This window comes from Suricata suricatta, chromosome 12, assembly GCF_006229205.1.
Source record: "Suricata suricatta isolate VVHF042 chromosome 12, meerkat_22Aug2017_6uvM2_HiC, whole genome shotgun sequence".
In the NCBI taxonomy this organism is placed as follows: Eukaryota; Metazoa; Chordata; class Mammalia; order Carnivora; family Herpestidae; genus Suricata; species Suricata suricatta.
The window spans coordinates 102,173,399-102,189,451 of NC_043711.1; the positions used below are offsets into that span (position 1 = coordinate 102,173,399).

General features: G+C 60.3%; 1 protein-coding gene across 1 annotated transcript in view; it reads left to right on the forward strand.

The window, feature by feature from the left end:
• Positions 1 to 15,432, forward strand: part of NPEPL1 (aminopeptidase like 1) — a 20,243-nt gene extending 4,811 nt beyond the window's left edge. The window contains exons 4-12 of the mRNA XM_029917981.1: positions 633 to 722; positions 1,177 to 1,258; positions 2,862 to 3,004; positions 8,890 to 8,967; positions 12,189 to 12,289; positions 13,156 to 13,279; positions 13,499 to 13,675; positions 14,151 to 14,261; positions 14,749 to 15,432. Coding sequence (XP_029773841.1) covers positions 633 to 722; positions 1,177 to 1,258; positions 2,862 to 3,004; positions 8,890 to 8,967; positions 12,189 to 12,289; positions 13,156 to 13,279; positions 13,499 to 13,675; positions 14,151 to 14,261; positions 14,749 to 14,907 — 1,065 coding nt within the window. The 3' untranslated portion in view covers positions 14,908 to 15,432. The remainder of the gene's footprint in view (positions 1 to 632; positions 723 to 1,176; positions 1,259 to 2,861; positions 3,005 to 8,889; positions 8,968 to 12,188; positions 12,290 to 13,155; positions 13,280 to 13,498; positions 13,676 to 14,150; positions 14,262 to 14,748) is intronic.
• Positions 15,433 to 16,053: the final 621 nt, after the last annotated feature.

Below are 16,053 nucleotides of genomic sequence, written 5' to 3' on the forward strand. Positions count from 1 at the left end.
GGGGGGGGGGGGGGGGGGGGGGGGGGGGGGGGGGGTTAACCCGAGGAGAAGGGAGGGCGTATTGGTGAGCTCAGGCCACAACAGAGGGCCACGACAGGGTCATGACAGACGTGGGTTCTCACAGTTGCGGGGGCCAGACATCCAAGGTGGGGGTGGGGCCCGGGGGGCCTTCTCACCGTGCCCTCCCTCTTCCCACCTAGGACTCTAACCCCCTCATGGGCCCCACCCTCCTGACCTCGTGTAAACCTGATGCCTTCTCACGAGCCTCCTGATCCCATCACATTGGGGGGTTAGGGCTTCAACACAGGAGTTTGGGGGGCAACGCAGACTTTCAGTCAGAAGCAAAGGATTGAAGCACAGGCCGGGGGCTGTCGTGTAATCTGTACTGAGGCGAGGTGCAGAGCCTCGCGGACTTTCTGCAGGGCGCTGCGTGGGTCACAGACACTGGGGAGCAGGAGCGGGCAGTGTGGCTCTTTCTTCTTCCTGACTGGCCCCTTGATTCCCCGGCAGCAGCCCCGAACCTTCCCTAAGGGGCTGCTGGTGCCTTTGGTCCCAGGGGGAACAGAGAGGGAGGGACAGCCCTTCCGGCCTGGTCGTGGGTCTCCGGTGACAGCCTCTGGTTTCTTCCCCAGTGCTTAACAAACGCCACGGACGGCGTGCGGCTGGCTGCCCGTATCGTGGACACGCCGTGCAACGAGATGAACACAGACACGTTCCTCGAGGTTCGTGGCCCTGGGGAGTCCGTCGGGCGGGGGTGGGGTCAGGGCAGGAAAGGCATTAGTGGACCCCGAGGAAGCCGGAGGCAAGCCGGGGCCGGAGGGGACAGCGTCCATGGTCTCTGCACCTTGCCCAGGGAAGCGAGGGGCTGCTGTGGACAGGGGCCCGCTGTTCCCCCAGCTGCGAGGGGCCAGCAGGCCTGGGCCGAAGGCAGAGGGAGGACAGAGCCTCCTCCTCAAGGCCTCTCTGCAGGCCTGCAGCCATGAACTGCAGGAAACTGCAGTGTGGAGGGCGAGCCTTGTGTCCTGGATTTAATCGCGCCCAGAGCGGAGAGAGTGGGAGCGCCGGCCCCCCTCCGCCACGCGGCGTCCGCTCATCCCTGGCCCAGAGCCGTGGCCTCACCCTGACTGAAGCCACCTTCACATGTCTTTGTGTTGCTTTTTCCACGAATGCGTCCAGGAGATTAAGAAAGTTGGAAAAGACCTGGGGATCACCCCCACTGTCATCCGGGACGAGGAGCTGAAGACCAGAGGGTTTGGAGGTGAGCAGGGCTGGGCCTCGCCGGCCGTGGCTGGCGCGCGAGGGTCACGTGCTGGGCTGCCTCGAGCTTCCCCTGAAAGAGGCCAGCCTGCATCCCACCCCGAGGCTGGACCCTGGGAAGCAGACCGGCTCTGGGGGAAGAATGAGGGAGGTACTGATTCAAGTTCCGGTTTGGATTCTGGAAGCTACGGTGTCCAGGTCCTTCCACAGCCCGCGCCCCCATCCACAAGGGCCCCCGTCCTGGCTCCTGGGCCAGCTCAGCAGGGCCTCTCGGCTCCTCGAGTGCCCACGCCCACGTTCGCATCAGGGCCTCATCTTCACGGCCCTCTTTCTCTGGAATAATTCCCCGAGACACTGGCGAGGCAGGGCGTCACTCCCCACACGCCTTGTGTGGAAGCCACCTTCTCAGAGGCCTTTCCTGGTGACCAGGCCCATCCTCCCCACCCCCCAGGCACTAGGACAGGGTGCTCTCAGTCTGGCTGGGGGAGGGGCACCGCGCTCTCGACCTGTGGCTGCGAAACAAATGATTCCAGAAGGAAGTGCACACCGCCCTGTGGGCAGGAATCAGGCACGGCTGACCTGGGTGCTGGGCGCAGGGCCTGTCCCGGGCGGGGACCCAACATGTTGACCGGGTTGGCCATCATCCGAAGGCTCGACCGGGGCCGGGGCCGTGCTGTCGCCCAGCCTTGGGTCCTTGCTGGCTGTCCCCTGTCATGAGGGCCCCTCCCTGAGCAGAGCTCACAGGCAGAGCCGCTACCCTCAAACTGTGGTTTCAGGGCGAGGAAGAGCCAAGGTCCTTTTTCATAACCCAGTCTTGGGTGGGATCTGACCACTTCTGCTGTATCCAGAAGTGGGGCCTGAGGTTCCGTCCACACATAGGGAGAGGGGCTCCACGTGCTCAAGAGTGCCCGGAGGTGGGGGTCACGGGGGTGCCTACCGAAGGACGCACAAACCCATCCCAAGTGGAGGGAGAGGCTGCTCCTGTCGGGGACATCCTCACAGAGCAGAGAGCTTTTGCAGCGGGTCTTGTGTAGGAGTTTGTCAGGCAGCCATTATCGGTGCTCGTCCTGATTTTTATGATTGTTCAGTGCGGTTACTGGGGGACTTTCGGGCATGGCTGCTGCCCGCAACGGGCTTTCTTGAGAAGGTGGGAAACATCAGAGCAGCAGCAGCGAGGCAGTGGTGGGAGAGGGCTTGGAAAGGGTGGAAGGCTCGGGGTGGGAAAACGAGCGTGGGCTGGAGTGGCCTTGAAGCATTATCCAAAAATCATTTCATTCTGCAGTCGTGTTCATTTCTTTCTGGGAATGATACAGGTTTTTTTTTTTTCCCCCTCAGTGGATTTTTTTCTCGTAACGATACTTCGCATAGAATTCGTTTGCAGCCCCAGTGCTTTGGAACTAATTTGCATTCCCCAATCCCACGCTGGCCAGGGGGCAGGAGAGGGAGCAGGCAGCTCGGGCTAGGACTGCAAGCGCTCCAGGAGAAATACCCACACACCCACGGATAGTTCCGGGGGGAGCGCTAGTGCTTCTGGGGGGGCTGCTGGGAGGTCTCTGCTCGGCTCAGCCTGAGCCCCCCTGACCCCACCCCCCTGCTTTGTGTAGGAATCTACGGTGTTGGCAAAGCCGCCTTGCACCCCCCTGCACTGGCCGTCCTCAGCCACACCCCAGAAGGAGCCACCCAGACCATCGCATGGGTGGGCAAAGGGATTGTCTACGACACCGGGGGTCTGAGCATCAAAGGGAAGGTGAGGTGCTGGGGGCAGCGCTCGGGCAGGGCCCGGGGTGAGGAGGGTGGGAGGCGGGCTCCTCAGCTCTCAGGGGCGCTGGAGGAAGGCAGCAAGCGAGGTTTCTGGAACCTCGGCATTGGGGAGTGCCTCTGGGGACCGGGGCTCGGGAAGAGTCCGCGGGGGCCGATTCCTCTTCTGAGGGGGAGACGGTTTCATGTCCACACTTCAAACGAAAAAATCTGGACGGGATCCAGAGAGGAGCCCCAGAAACGGTCAGAAGGCTGGAAAACTAACCCAAGGAGGCAAAGTTCACGGAACCAGTGGTTCTGAAGAGAAGGGTGTGGGGTGGCGCCCACAGGCCCCGCGACCACCCGGGGCTTCTGCGGACAGAACCCCTCGTGGGGGTCCGCGCCAGCCCACCGGAGAACAGGCCCCCTGGAGAAGGCCGGGGGAGTTTGGATCCACAGGCAAGCTGCCAGCAGGTGACCCGCGAGGCCGGGTCTCAGAAGTCTGTCCTGTGAGCGGCCTTCAGGCGTGGCCATATCCAGGGGGCCGCACCTCCCTCCTCCACACCCAGCGCTTCCGGGCCTGCTGTGCACCCAGCGCTGAGGTGGCACCAGGAAGAGGAGGAGGGACGTGTCTTCATCTGCTCCTGTCACACACTCGCATTGAGCAACTAGTGGGCGCCCGGCCTGGGCCGGGCTCTCTAGCGCCAAGACCCAGAAGGCCTGGGAAGGAGCAGGCATGTGAAATCGGTGCCTCAGGAGACCTGGGGAAAGAGAGCCGGCCTTCCCAGAGACGAGGCCGTAGAAGAGACAGGCCCGGCCAAGCTCACGCAGAGCGGACACGGAGTGCTGGCAGCGGGCGGGGCTCGCAGATGTGTCCTGTTGGCCCCTGTGCTGCTCTCTAATCCGAGTCAGTTACCAGCGTTTACAAAAAAGGAAGGTTCTCACAGAAGGCTGGCTGGCTGACCCTCGGTAAACTCAGCAGACCTGGCAGGATGGGCCCTCCATCTCACCCTGGCAGTGCCCACCAGAGCCAGGAGGCACCGCCCCGGAGATGTGGCACGCCGCAGCTCTGGCGCTCGGACCTGCACCCTAGTGCTGGTCGCTATTTCGGGTAGAGGCTGTGAGCTGCCCTCTGCACTGACTGCTGGTCTGGCTAGTGCATTTGGTAGCCAGAGTCCATGGCCTTTTTTTCTTTAACATTTATTTTGAGAGACAGAGGGAGACAGAGCATGAGCGGGGGAGGGGCAGAGGTGGAGGTGGGGGACACAGAATCCGAAGCCGGCTCCCGGCTCTGCCCGACTCGGGGCTCGAACCCACGAGTCGTGAGATCATGACCCGAGCCAAAGTCAGATCCTTAACCGACCGAGCCGCCCGGGCACCCCTGTTTTTTGTTTTTTGTTTTTTTGTAATATCTCTCTTCCTGTAAACATTATTTTCAGGACTAATTGGGAAATGATCCAGTAATAAAGGTTTGGAAAACACAAACACCAGGGGCGCCTGGGTGGCTCAGTTGGTTAAGCCTCCGACTTCGGCTCAGGTCAGAACGTGAGGTTCGTGGGTTCGAGCCCCGCATCAGGCTCTGTGCCAACAGCTAGCTCAGAGCCTGGAGCCTGCTTCCGGTTCTGTGTCTCTTTCTCTCTCTCTGCCCCTCCCCCTCTCATGCTCTGTCTCTCTCTGTATCAAAAATAAATAAAAACATTAAAAGAAAACCACACACACACAAACACCTTCCATGCATATTATCACGCCAGTAAAAAATGGAAGGAAATGTTACAGGGGCTCCCGGCTGGCTCAGTGGGTGGAGCATGTGACTGTTGATCTCAGAGTTGTGAGTTTGAGCCCCACGTAGGGTGTGGAGATTACTTAAAAATAAACCTTTAAAATGAATAAATTGACAAAGATTACAGTACACATAAAGAAGACTGTAACAGATCCACTCTTTTAAATAATATTAGTGTGATGTTTTGGATAGAAAAAAGCATGCATCCCTTGTGGTCTGTCCCGGCCACAGATGTTGGCTGCACAGTGTCTGTTTTCAGGCCTTTGCTTCTGCAGATTTGTCTGTAATTTTATCCAAATTGATCTTTTCCACGTCTTTATGTCCACTGCATGGACAGAGGTGCCAGATTTGTGAGTCCGTCTTCACTCATGGTCGGTCCAAACTGTTGCTAACACACGATTAATTTTAATTTTGAAGAGTTTCTATTGCATGAAGGGGCCAATACACAGATACCCAGGAAAAGTCTTTCTTGGAAGGGTAACTTGGCAGAGACTTGGCAGAGAACCTCATTTCCCAAGAAACTCCAGAAGTTGAGATATTGTCCATGTCTTCAGTCGTTCGAGATTGATTTTAGGGGCCTTCAGAGATCTGCAGAGTAAAAACGTTTTAAGCAAGTTCAGTGGTTCCCATAGACGGAGGGAATCCGAGAGTCCCAGGCTCCCTGCACCTTGGGGTTTGCTTGGAGCCCTCGGCTGGAGGCAGGCGCAGTGGGGCGTTGTGGGTGCCGGCTCCGCCTCCGTTCTCTGATGGAAGGCACGTGGCGGAGCCCGTGCCGGGCAGGCCAGCCGTGCACCTGGCAGTTATCAGCAGCCATGTAGAATGAGTTTTCTAAACAGATAGGTAATTACAACGGGTGGGTTCAAACCTTTTATTTGTATGATTAGAACTCACTTCAAGCCACGGATTTTTCGGGAGAAATATTTTACCACTAATGGCAGCAGGCAAACCGACGTTTAGCCTGTTAATTATTATTTTCAGACTCCAAAGACGGTGGAGCCCTGGGCCGCACCTGGTGCTGCCGCCGCTCTCTCTCCCCCCGGGACGCTGGCTCTCGCCCTGGAGGCCGCAGTGCCAACGGGGAGAGTTGCAAGCTCATTTCTGCTGGGATCAGATGCTTGTTCGGGGTGCCGGTTTGTTGGAGGGCCAGAGTCAGAAGCAGGGGCTGCCGCAGGGTGAGGCAGACTGCGGGGGCACTGGTCCAGTCCTGCGGGGCGGGTCAGCCCTCTGTCTGCCAAGACTTCAAGGGTGAATCAGGCTCAGTGTGAATTATGTCTCAGACATGTTAGTCTCAGAACCCCTTCTTCTCTCAAAAAGGATCGATCCCAGGGAGATTCTTTTTTTATAAGACTGATGTCTATTGATATTTATGCTACTAGAAATTAAAACGGGGGGAGATAGTAATTTATTTTAAAATCACAATGTAAATCCATTGCGTGTTAATGTGAATATTTTATGAAAATAACTATTTCCCCAAACAAAGAGAAATCGTTGAGAAGAGTGGCATTGTTTTACATTTTGCCAGTCTCCGTCTTGTCTGCCTTAGTAGAAGACAGCCGTGAAATTGTCGCTGTCTCTGCCTTTAGTCTGTGGTGATCTGTTGTTTTAGTTGAAATATAAAAAGTTGAAAATCTGGCCTCACTCGTTTTGTAGTTGGAAAAGGGAGAACTATTTTAGTGTCCTTTATGGGCAACCAAGGACATTCTTCTTTGCTATTATTACACCAAAACTCGTCAAGTGGGAGTGTCAGCAAGTGTAGAATCGTGTGGGATCAGAAACCACACAGTGTCTCTTTGCTGTCTGTTATGTTAACACCTACGGTCTGCCTTGGGCTCTGCATGGTCTTGTATCCTGCGTCCACTGAGTTATGCAGAACCTCCAAATCTCGACACAACATATAACAGTTTTAGAAGTCACACTTGGTTCTACCATCCATGTCATTGTCTTTCTAAAAAATTTAAAAGAAATGTTTATTTATTTTGAGAGAGAGAGAGAGCGAGCGAGCAGGGAAGGAGTACAGAGAGGTGGTGTGAGAGGATCCCAAGCAGGTTCCACACTGTCAGCACAGAACCCAGTGTGAGGCTCAAACCCACAAACTGAGAGCATGACCTGAGCCAAAATCAAGAGTCGCACACTTATCGACTGAACCTCCCAGGCGCCCCAACTTATAACATTTTTATTTTATTTATTTATTTTAATTGTTTTTATTTTTGAGAGAAAGAGACAGAGTGTGAGCAGGGGAAGGGTAGAGAGAGAAGGAGACACGGAATCCAAAGCAGCTCCAAGCTCCGAGCTGTCAGCACAGAGCCGGAAATGGGACTTGCCCCCATGAAATATGAGATCATGACCTGAGCTGAAGTCGGATGCCCCTATAATATTTTTAAAAGTCACGCTCCGTCCCACCATCCATCTCATTTTAAAAATCTCTATTAAGAAGCCGTCACCGAGGCAGATATAAGGTTTTCAAAATCACGACTTTTGCCAGAAAGCTCGGATTTTACTACTGGCGCCGACTACGGTCGGCTCTTCTCCCGGAAGTGCGAGCTTCGCTTTGTGCGTTTTTAAGAAAACGTCCGCCAGACGCCCAAGTGCGATAGCCCTCGCGTGTCAGCCGCTCCTCGAGGCGGGGACGGGGCCCAGGAGCGCAGTTCTGCAGCTGAGCAGCGGCCCCGGCCCCGCCCTGACTGCCCGCCGTGTCCCATGAGGGCAGGACCGCTCCGCACGCACCTTCCATTCCACCACGTGGAACATCGGAAGCAGCCGCCCTCGGGGGTGGAAACTGAAAGGTTCATCACGCATGTGCGTCAGCGAGGGAACCAGGCAGCGGCCCCGCCGCGTCTCCCTGGAGGGCGGGGTGAGCCCTGCGGCCCAACGCTGCTTTGCCGCTTCGTGTGACACCCGTGAATGTCCCAGGCAGATGACATTCCTGCAGCTTTGGAAAGCGTCCCTTTTGTAAAACCAGGAACGACAGGGCGGTGGGGGGTGGTCAACAAAGCTCAGTTGAGTTACGTTTGCCGTGTGGCGCTCCTTGTCTGTGGCCGAGAGGCCGCCCCAGTGACAGGGAGACACGATTTCAGCGACCACCTCAAGCTCTTCTGTGCAGGCTCTTTTGCGAGCAGTTTGGTTGGAGATCTGAGGCCCCCGTTTTTCCATTTAAACAATCCTGTGCTTTCTCGCCGATTAGGTCAAAGAGGCAGCTCACTGTCAATAGTGCTAGCCGGGTCATCCTCACTCGGCTTAATTGTAAGAGCAGCTCAGTTTATGTCTAAAAATACTTCCCATTAAAACCTGAGGCTTGTGTAATCCGATAAGGGTTCAGAAAAATCACTCTGTGCATTTCAGACCCAAATCCTACATCTGATGACCTGTTGTTAATTTAAAGCATGAACCTGTCAATTAGAGCTGGGAGTCTATCGAATGCAAAGACATGTGACCGCTCTCACCCGGCTTGCAGAAAAATCACAATTATGTACAGTCACTTCTGCCGCACGGGGGGCCGGCGCCTCCTGTTAGACACTGACGGGGTGGGCGGTGGGGTTGGGGACTGGGGACAGTGACCCTGGGGAAGGAGGGTTCACACGAGCGATTGTTTGGGAGACTGACGTCGAGAAGCAGAGAGAGCTGTGCAGAGAGAGAGAGAGAGGAGCAGAGAGAGCAGCCCAGGCTGGACACCTCGAGCAAGGCTCAGACGTCCTGGACCTCAGTTTCCTCCTCAAAACTTGGGCAGAGACGTGAACGGAGAGAAGCTGTGGCAGACAGACCCCAGGGGAGCCCGGCAGCCCGGGGCCGGGGCACGAGTTGTAGCAGCCAGGCTGGGTAGCTCCCCAGCTCCCCTCCCTTTGCCTCTGGTTCATCAGGCAACCCCCAAAGCTCAGCTCTGGCAAGAGGACCCTGTCACCTTCGGCCATTATGTCCCCTTGCTTGTGGGGAACAGTCACGTGACCCCTGGGTGCTTCTTGGGTTCTGCATGAGCTCAGGGGACCTGGCACCAGGTCCTGCCAGTCTGGGGGGGGCCACTCTGGGGCCCCAGTGTGCCAGGCAAGGGTGGGGCACTGCTGACGGCAGGGCCGGTGTCTACGCGGGCTCACTGCCATCCTGGCCCCTTTGTGCCCCCCCAGACCACCATGCCGGGGATGAAGAGAGACTGCGGGGGCGCCGCGGCCGTGCTGGGGGCCTTCGGAGCCGCCGTCAAGCAGGTGAGTGCGGCCCCGCCGTCTGTGGTCCTGGGGGAGGGGTCCCTGGCGTGGGCTCTCTCCTCCCCCACCCCCACCCTGCGTCCCCACAGCTCGGCACCTCTCTCCCTGCTCTGCATGGACTTCAGGGCTCCTGCCTGCTGCTGGGGCCCCTCTGAGTGTCACCTGCCCTGAGAGTCACCTTTCCTGAGAGTGTTACCTCTCCTGAGAGTGTTACCTGCCCTGAGTGTCACCTGTCCTGGGTGCCACCTGTCCTGGGAGTGTCACTTGTCCTGAGTGTCACCTCTGCCTGTGGGCACGTCTGCCTGGACACATTGCCTTTTCCTGAGTGTGTCCACCGTGTCCACCGTCCAGGCTCTGGCTCATATCAGGCCCCCAGTGAGTGTGTGTGCAGTGAAGAAGCACATGGCGTTGCGGCCCCGGGAACGCGGGCAGCTGCTCTTCCGGTGCATCACCCCATCCTGGGTGCTCTGCACCCATCGGAGGCCAAGGGCGCTCACATGGGAGGAAGGAAGGACTCCAGGGAGGTTTTAGGTGATGTCCTTCGGAGCCATAAAAACTGTTTATCCAACAAAGACGTAGCCCGGCCTGAGCGCCATGATGGCTCACCTCCCTCAGGCCGCCTCCCAGGGGCCCGGCCTTCACCTCCCGGCACACCTGACCTTCTTTCTCCTCCAAATGGAAACACAACCAAGAAGGGTTTGGCAGACAGTGTCCGATGCCGACTGGTTGGGAGTCCTGCCTGTTGCCCGAGGCGAGCAGACACCCCACAAGGAAGGATGGGCTCTGTGGGTGGGCGTGAGGGAGGGCGCCCCGACTGCGCGGGGCATCTAACAGGGCACGAGCCAGCCCGGCTCTCACTTCTGCCCAGCACTGGCCTCCGCAGGCTCTCCGTGAGCAGTAGCCAGGCCAGAGCCCTGAGCAGGGACGTGCCGGAAGGAGCCCGGGCCCCCTCACTGGCTTGGTAGACGAGTTTGTGGGGACGCCAGGGGGCAGGCCCCAGCTGCAGACAGCCCGCAGGAGGCACCTGGAGGGCTCACGCAGCCGTGCTCTGGCCTCACTGCCCCTCATGCCGGTGGCTATTCCGAGGGTCTGGGCGGCCCCCGGACAGGCTGGCTGGGAAGCGCCCTGGCAGGTAGACTGCTCAGGCCTCCAGCTTCCTGCTCACAGGGTGCCACTTGGCAGTTGGCACTGATTCCTCGCCGGGCGGCCACGAATGGTCTCAGAACCGTCCGACCGTCCACGTCCAAGGGTGCTAGAGTGGGTGCTGAGGGCCCCTTGCTCCCCCAGGGGCCACGGCCTCGAGGCCCCACCCTGAGTCCCAGTTGCTGTGGGCCTTGGCGTGAGCCACAAAATAAATCACAGTGATGCTGGCTTGTGACCCACCACGTAGACTCAGAATCTGCACGCCCATAAGCAGGAGCAGGATGTTGGATGAATGAGCGACCTGGGGAGGGAGCACTGGTTCCCCAGAGGACCCCCCAACCCCCCCCCACAGCCAAGAGCTGAGGGAGATAGCGGGTCAGCGTTGGGCAGGCGGCACCCAAACTGTGGCCTCGGGTCAGAGCGAGCGGGCCACGGCCGCTAAAGCTAGTGTGTGGAAATGCGGGGGCACAGGACTGCTGGCGGGTCCGAGAGCGAGCGAGACGGAACGCCGTGTCCCGGCGGTGTCACTGGGGCAGAGCACAGCCCGTGACGCACCTGAGTCAGCCCTGGGAAGAACATGGCACGTCTCTGGGCGTCCTGCCAAGCGTGGGCCCCGGGCACAGGGAGGAGATGTGTGAGGCCTGGGGACACAGAGGCCGGGCCTCAGCAGCCCCAGAGTGAGGGGACTGAGGTGACAGCCACATCAGCGACCCCCCCCCCCAGCATGGAGCACACTGGTCACGCCAGGCGTTTGCACCAGGAGGGGTGGGGGGCAGGCGAGGGTGTCTGGGAATTGCTGGTACCATCTTTGCAAACTTTTCTGCAAGTTGGAAATTATTTCAAAATGAGATGTTCTACCATTTGAAAAAGGGGAGGACGTGCCTCCCGACGTTAGGGCTTGCCGGGGGCAGGTGGCATCAAATCCTGCGGCGGTGGTGACCTTCCAGGCCTTACTTACCTCAACCCTCAGCTGCTTGTGGGTTTTCAGCCCCCCTGGGGTCCCCCAAGACCCGTGTCTCACCCCCGTTCCCCAGCGCCCTGCAACCCAAGGGCCCACAGCACCCTCTAAGCTGGCCTTCCCCATGGGGACCTCACACCAGAAGCAGCAGCACCCCAGACCTTCTGAATCCAAAATTAGGGTGTGGAAGGACGTCTGACGTCAGGTTGGGGACCGTGCTCTCTCCGCACCGCCCTGCTCTCCGGCTCTGCAGACTCCTCTCTGGGCCCAGGCCCAACCTGCTCCCTCCGGGAAGGCCTCCGGGCTCCCCTCCTCCCGTGGTGGGATCCGCCTCGCTGGCTTCGGCGCCCCAGGGCTCAGCCCCCTGTCTCGAGGCCACACGTTGTCACACTTGATCCCAGCCACTCACTCCCACGGGGAAGGAGACAGCTGGAGGGGGTGGGGGGCGGGGGGTCTGGCGCACCCTGTGTCTGGAGGAGACACGTCTCGGTTAAGGGCTTGAATCCCGGAGCGGAGGAGGGGCAGACATGGGGTGTGGGACCTCGGCACCCCTCGATTCCCCTGCCCCCCAGGACAGCGCCTGCTTGGGGGTTTTCTGGGGCAGGTTCCGGGCCCATGTAGGGTGGAAACTGCCCCATTCTGTTCTGCGCACGTGTCTCCCTGTCCACAAGTCCCGTCTCGGCATCAGAAAACTAACTTCACACCTAAACGTGTGTGAGGCAGGGGGTCCCCAGCCCCCACGCGCGTGTACGTGAGTGGCTGGCTTCTGTCGGCCGCTGCAGAACTCAGACGGTTTGTGCAGTGGGGGGTTGATTGCTGCCCACGTTTTGTGGACGGGAGGCGGGGCCTGAGCCACCTGCCCCGCTCGTGCGCCTGGAAAGTGGGAGAGCCAGGAGGAAAGCCAGCGCCCCACTCCCGGGTTCGTTCCCACAGTGCGTGGGCTCAGACGCAGGACGCGAGACACCCCCGCAGGGGCAGGCTGGGGAGTGACGAGAAGCAGTGCTCTCCGCCCCCTGGGGCTCTGTCTGTGCCGTCCACACGGGACAGAAGACTCTGGGCAGCTCGTCTGCTCCTCGCGCTGCTAGCCGGTGGCTGGAGCCGCTGCCCATGTTCCCCGCAGGGCTTCAAAGACAATCTGCACGCTGTGTTCTGCTTGGCCGAGAACTCGGTGGGTCCCAACGCCACGAGGCCGGACGACATCCACCTGCTGTACTCAGGAAAGTAAGGCCGGCTCCCCTCGCCCCCGGGCCGCCCGCTGGGCCTGTGGGCCCTGCTGGACCTCGTAGTGGGGGTGGGAGTGGGGGACACTCTCCTTCCCAGGGCCAGGCTGGTCGGCCCTGAACTCTGGCCGGCCCGGGGGCGGATTTCACCCTGTGCACTCCAGCCAGAGACATATCCCGTGGGCAGGACGCCCCTGGGCAGCAAGCGGCTTGCTCCCAGGGGCCCAGGGGCAGGCGGTGGGTCACCTCCTTGGATGAGGTGTTGGGCTCCCTCAGGGTGCCTGGCCCAGGGTCCCCCCTGCCTTAGCGGGATGACCCCTGCCCAACCTTCAGGCTTAAAGTTCTTTGTGTGTCTGAAGCCCTGTTCCCCACCCAGACTCCCTATTTTGGGGGGGCCTTCCCTGCATTTCCCCCCCGAACTGCTCCTTCCCCGCTGCGAAGGGACACACTGAACAGTCAGTAGGCGGCAGCTAGAGGAGCAGGGGTCCAGATTCGCAACAGGAGAGTCCACTCACTGGCGCATGGGCGTGTGTGTGTGTGGGGTGACCCCCAGAGGGGCAAGTGCCAGGCAGCATGGGTCTGGGGCTGGCCCGGTGCACGGTAGGCCGCCCACACCACCCTGGTCTCCCATCCTACAGACAAAGGAGGCCTGGCGAGGTTCTTTGGCTCACGGCTGGAGAGCAGGGCCGTGGGACTGACCTCTGCCCCCTGCTTCCGACCCTGGCACTCCATCGCCGCAGGGGTGGGAGTGGCCCTGACTTCCGGAAAGGGAAGAGGGCTCCAATGGGGTGTCCCCAGTTCCCAAGGGACTCAGTCCCAGTGCCCCAGGGAGCACCATCCCTGAGCAGGGGTCCTGCTGCGTCCCAGGACTGTGGAAATCAACAACACCGACGCCGAGGGCAGGCTGGTGCTGGCCGACGGGGTGTCCTATGCCTGTAAGGACCTGGGTGCGGACATCATCCTGGACATAGCCACGCTGACTGGAGCACAGGTGGGCCACCTCGAGTCCCGGGGCCGTGTCGCCCAGTCCTTCAGCCCGGCGGCTGCAGGTGGCGGAGCCCATGGGCTGGGTCTCAGCGTCAGGACGGCTTAGGAACCGACCTCCCTGGGGGCTCATGTGAGCTCCCATTTCTTTCCTCTTTGCTTCCCGCTGCTTCCCGTGGCTTCTCTCTGCGCCCGGCCCCTCCCTCCACCCCGGCCCCCCTCCCAGGGCATCGCCACCGGCAAGTACCATGCTGCAGTGCTCACCAACAACGCGGAGTGGGAGGCGGCCTGCGTGAAGGCTGGGGCGCGGTGCGGGGACCTGGTGCACCCGCTGGTCTACTGCCCGGAGCTGCACTTCAGCGAGTTCACCTCGGCCGTGGCTGACATGAAGAATTCGGTGGCGGTGGGTTTGCAGGCCCCCCCCACAACCCCCGCGTGCCGGGTGGGGCGGGGCAGACAGAGTCCCAAGTGACCCCAATAGCTAGGAGCAGTGTGGACACAGGGCTCCCCAGCTGGGCCCCAGATCCGTGCTCAGGATGGAAGCATCCAGAACGTGGACAGGGTTTCCTCCCCATGGTGGGCTCTGCCTCTGTTCGCTGACTCCACAGCCTCCCTGGGGTGAAGGCAGAACACTTAACCCACGTGCAGAGCCCCTGGGGTCCCTCTCTGTGGTTTCCCCACGCCGGGCACCCCCGCCCCCCAAGCTCCTCTTGTAGACACCGGGCGAGGCAGCAGCTGGGGATGAGGTGGTGCAGAGGACATGCGGGGGCGTCCTCAGCGGGTCCAGTGTGGACCCTGAGCTGGCTTGGGCAGAACCCCTCCCCCACGCCCCAGCGCAGACAGCAGAAAGGTCACCAGGTACACTCCTGTCGCCCCAGGACCGGGACAACAGCCCCAGCTCCTGTGCTGGCCTCTTCATCGCCTCGCACATTGGCTTTGACTGGCCTGGGGTGTGGGTCCACCTGGACATCGCCGCACCTGTGCACGCTGTGAGTCCGGGCTCTCCTGGGGTGTCCCTCCCCGCCTGCCCCCCGACCTCCTGCACATACCGCGTGCCGGCCTGGCCGCACCCCCTCCTCGGGCACCCAGAGCCCCTCTCTGGCTCTAGGCTGAGCTCATCAGACACATTTCTGTGCTGAGGGCCACACTGCCTGTGGCCGTACCTCGGCCAGCAGAGCCCCCAATTTCTGGCCTCTGCATCCCTGGAAAGAGTGGCTACTGTCCTCAGCCGGAGACCCCGGGCCCTTGGCTCACCCTTTCCCGCCCAAGAAGACCCGGGGGGTCGGGGCCAGAGGGCAAAGAGCCTTCCCACAGCCTCACTCAGCTCTGAGCCACAGGATAGCAGGAGGGGGGCCCCAGGGCAAGTGGGGGCCGGACGCCCTCGCCCCAGACCAGAGCCCCTTCCCACACAGGTGGGCTTGCCGAGGAGGTCTGGCCCAGCCTGGCAGAGGGGCTCAGCCCACCCTTTGCCCACAGGGTGAGCGTGCCACAGGCTTCGGCGTGGCCCTCCTGCTGGCTCTCTTCGGCCGGGCCTCTGAGGACCCTCTGCTGAACCTGGTGTCCCCACTTGGTTGTGACACGGATGCCCCGGAGGTGGATGCAGAGAGGGACTCCAAGAGGCGCAGGCTCGTGTGAGGCCGGCCACTCCCCGGGCCCCTCACGACACAAGGCTTTTTACCTCACTTTGCACTGATTAATTGTAAGCAATTGGAAGATTATACCTTACTACAGGCTTTGGTTTGTTTTATTTTTAGTTGTCATGGTGATAGAAGCAGCTCCTTCTAAGACAGCTCAGGGTCTGGAGGATGGCCCCGGGTCAGGGGAGCACTGGGCTCCCAGCCAGCTTCCGCACACGCTGCTCCCTGCGGGGGCCTCCCCACAACCTTGAGGTTCCACGAGGCCTTCAGGCCTCCTGCCCCTGCTCTGTGCACGCAGTGCGTGCTGGTGGCCTCATTGTTGGCCCCAGGCCCCACACGTGGTATCCGCATCATGGAGAGGCCAGGCCGTGCTCCAGCCCAGGCAGCCACTCCACCTCCGAGCAGCCCACCCCTTGGAAAAGACGGAAGTGACTTGTTTTCAGGACCCAATTTTATGGAGCAAGGAGTCTCTGCGTCTCTAGGATTTCTTGGAGGTTGAAGTAAATCTGGCCGAATCACATTACACCTTTGCCTGTGCCTCCTCTGTCTCTCTCTGTCTCCGAGCTGGGAGACCTCGCCCTGAGGCCCCGCCCTCCCACCTTCTGAAAATCTGGCCTCGGGCATCGGGCATTGGCATGGAGATGCAGCTCCTCAGCCTCGCAGCCTCGGCAGCCTCGCTTTGGGCTAGAGCCCTGGGTCAGTGCCTGCACAGCCCAGGCTGGCTTGGTTATCTGAGGTTTCACAGTGCGGACTCCCAGTGGGAGGTCCCTGGGACTCTCTGGGGCTCACCCAGGGTCCTGTGGTCTTGGGGGAGGGGAGGGCTGGCCTCACGCTGAGCACATCACGAGGACAGGGTGTCAGGAGACCACGTGTGACAGGTGAGGCAGGACCTTTGTCCCCTTTACTGCTCTATCCCGGTGGGCTGCATAGACTCCTGCACCACCTGGCCTAGAGGAAGCATCCCACACCTCCTCCCAGGGGGAGAATGTGGCCACCCCACCCCTGCCCCAGGGTCCCCAGACTCCCAAGTCCCTTCCCAGCTCTGGCTATCAAGGTGACTCCTTCTGGGCTTAACCCCAAGCTAATATTTATTAACTGCCTGCTGTGTGCAGTCCCAGCCGGGTCCGGAAAAGGCCCGGAGCAG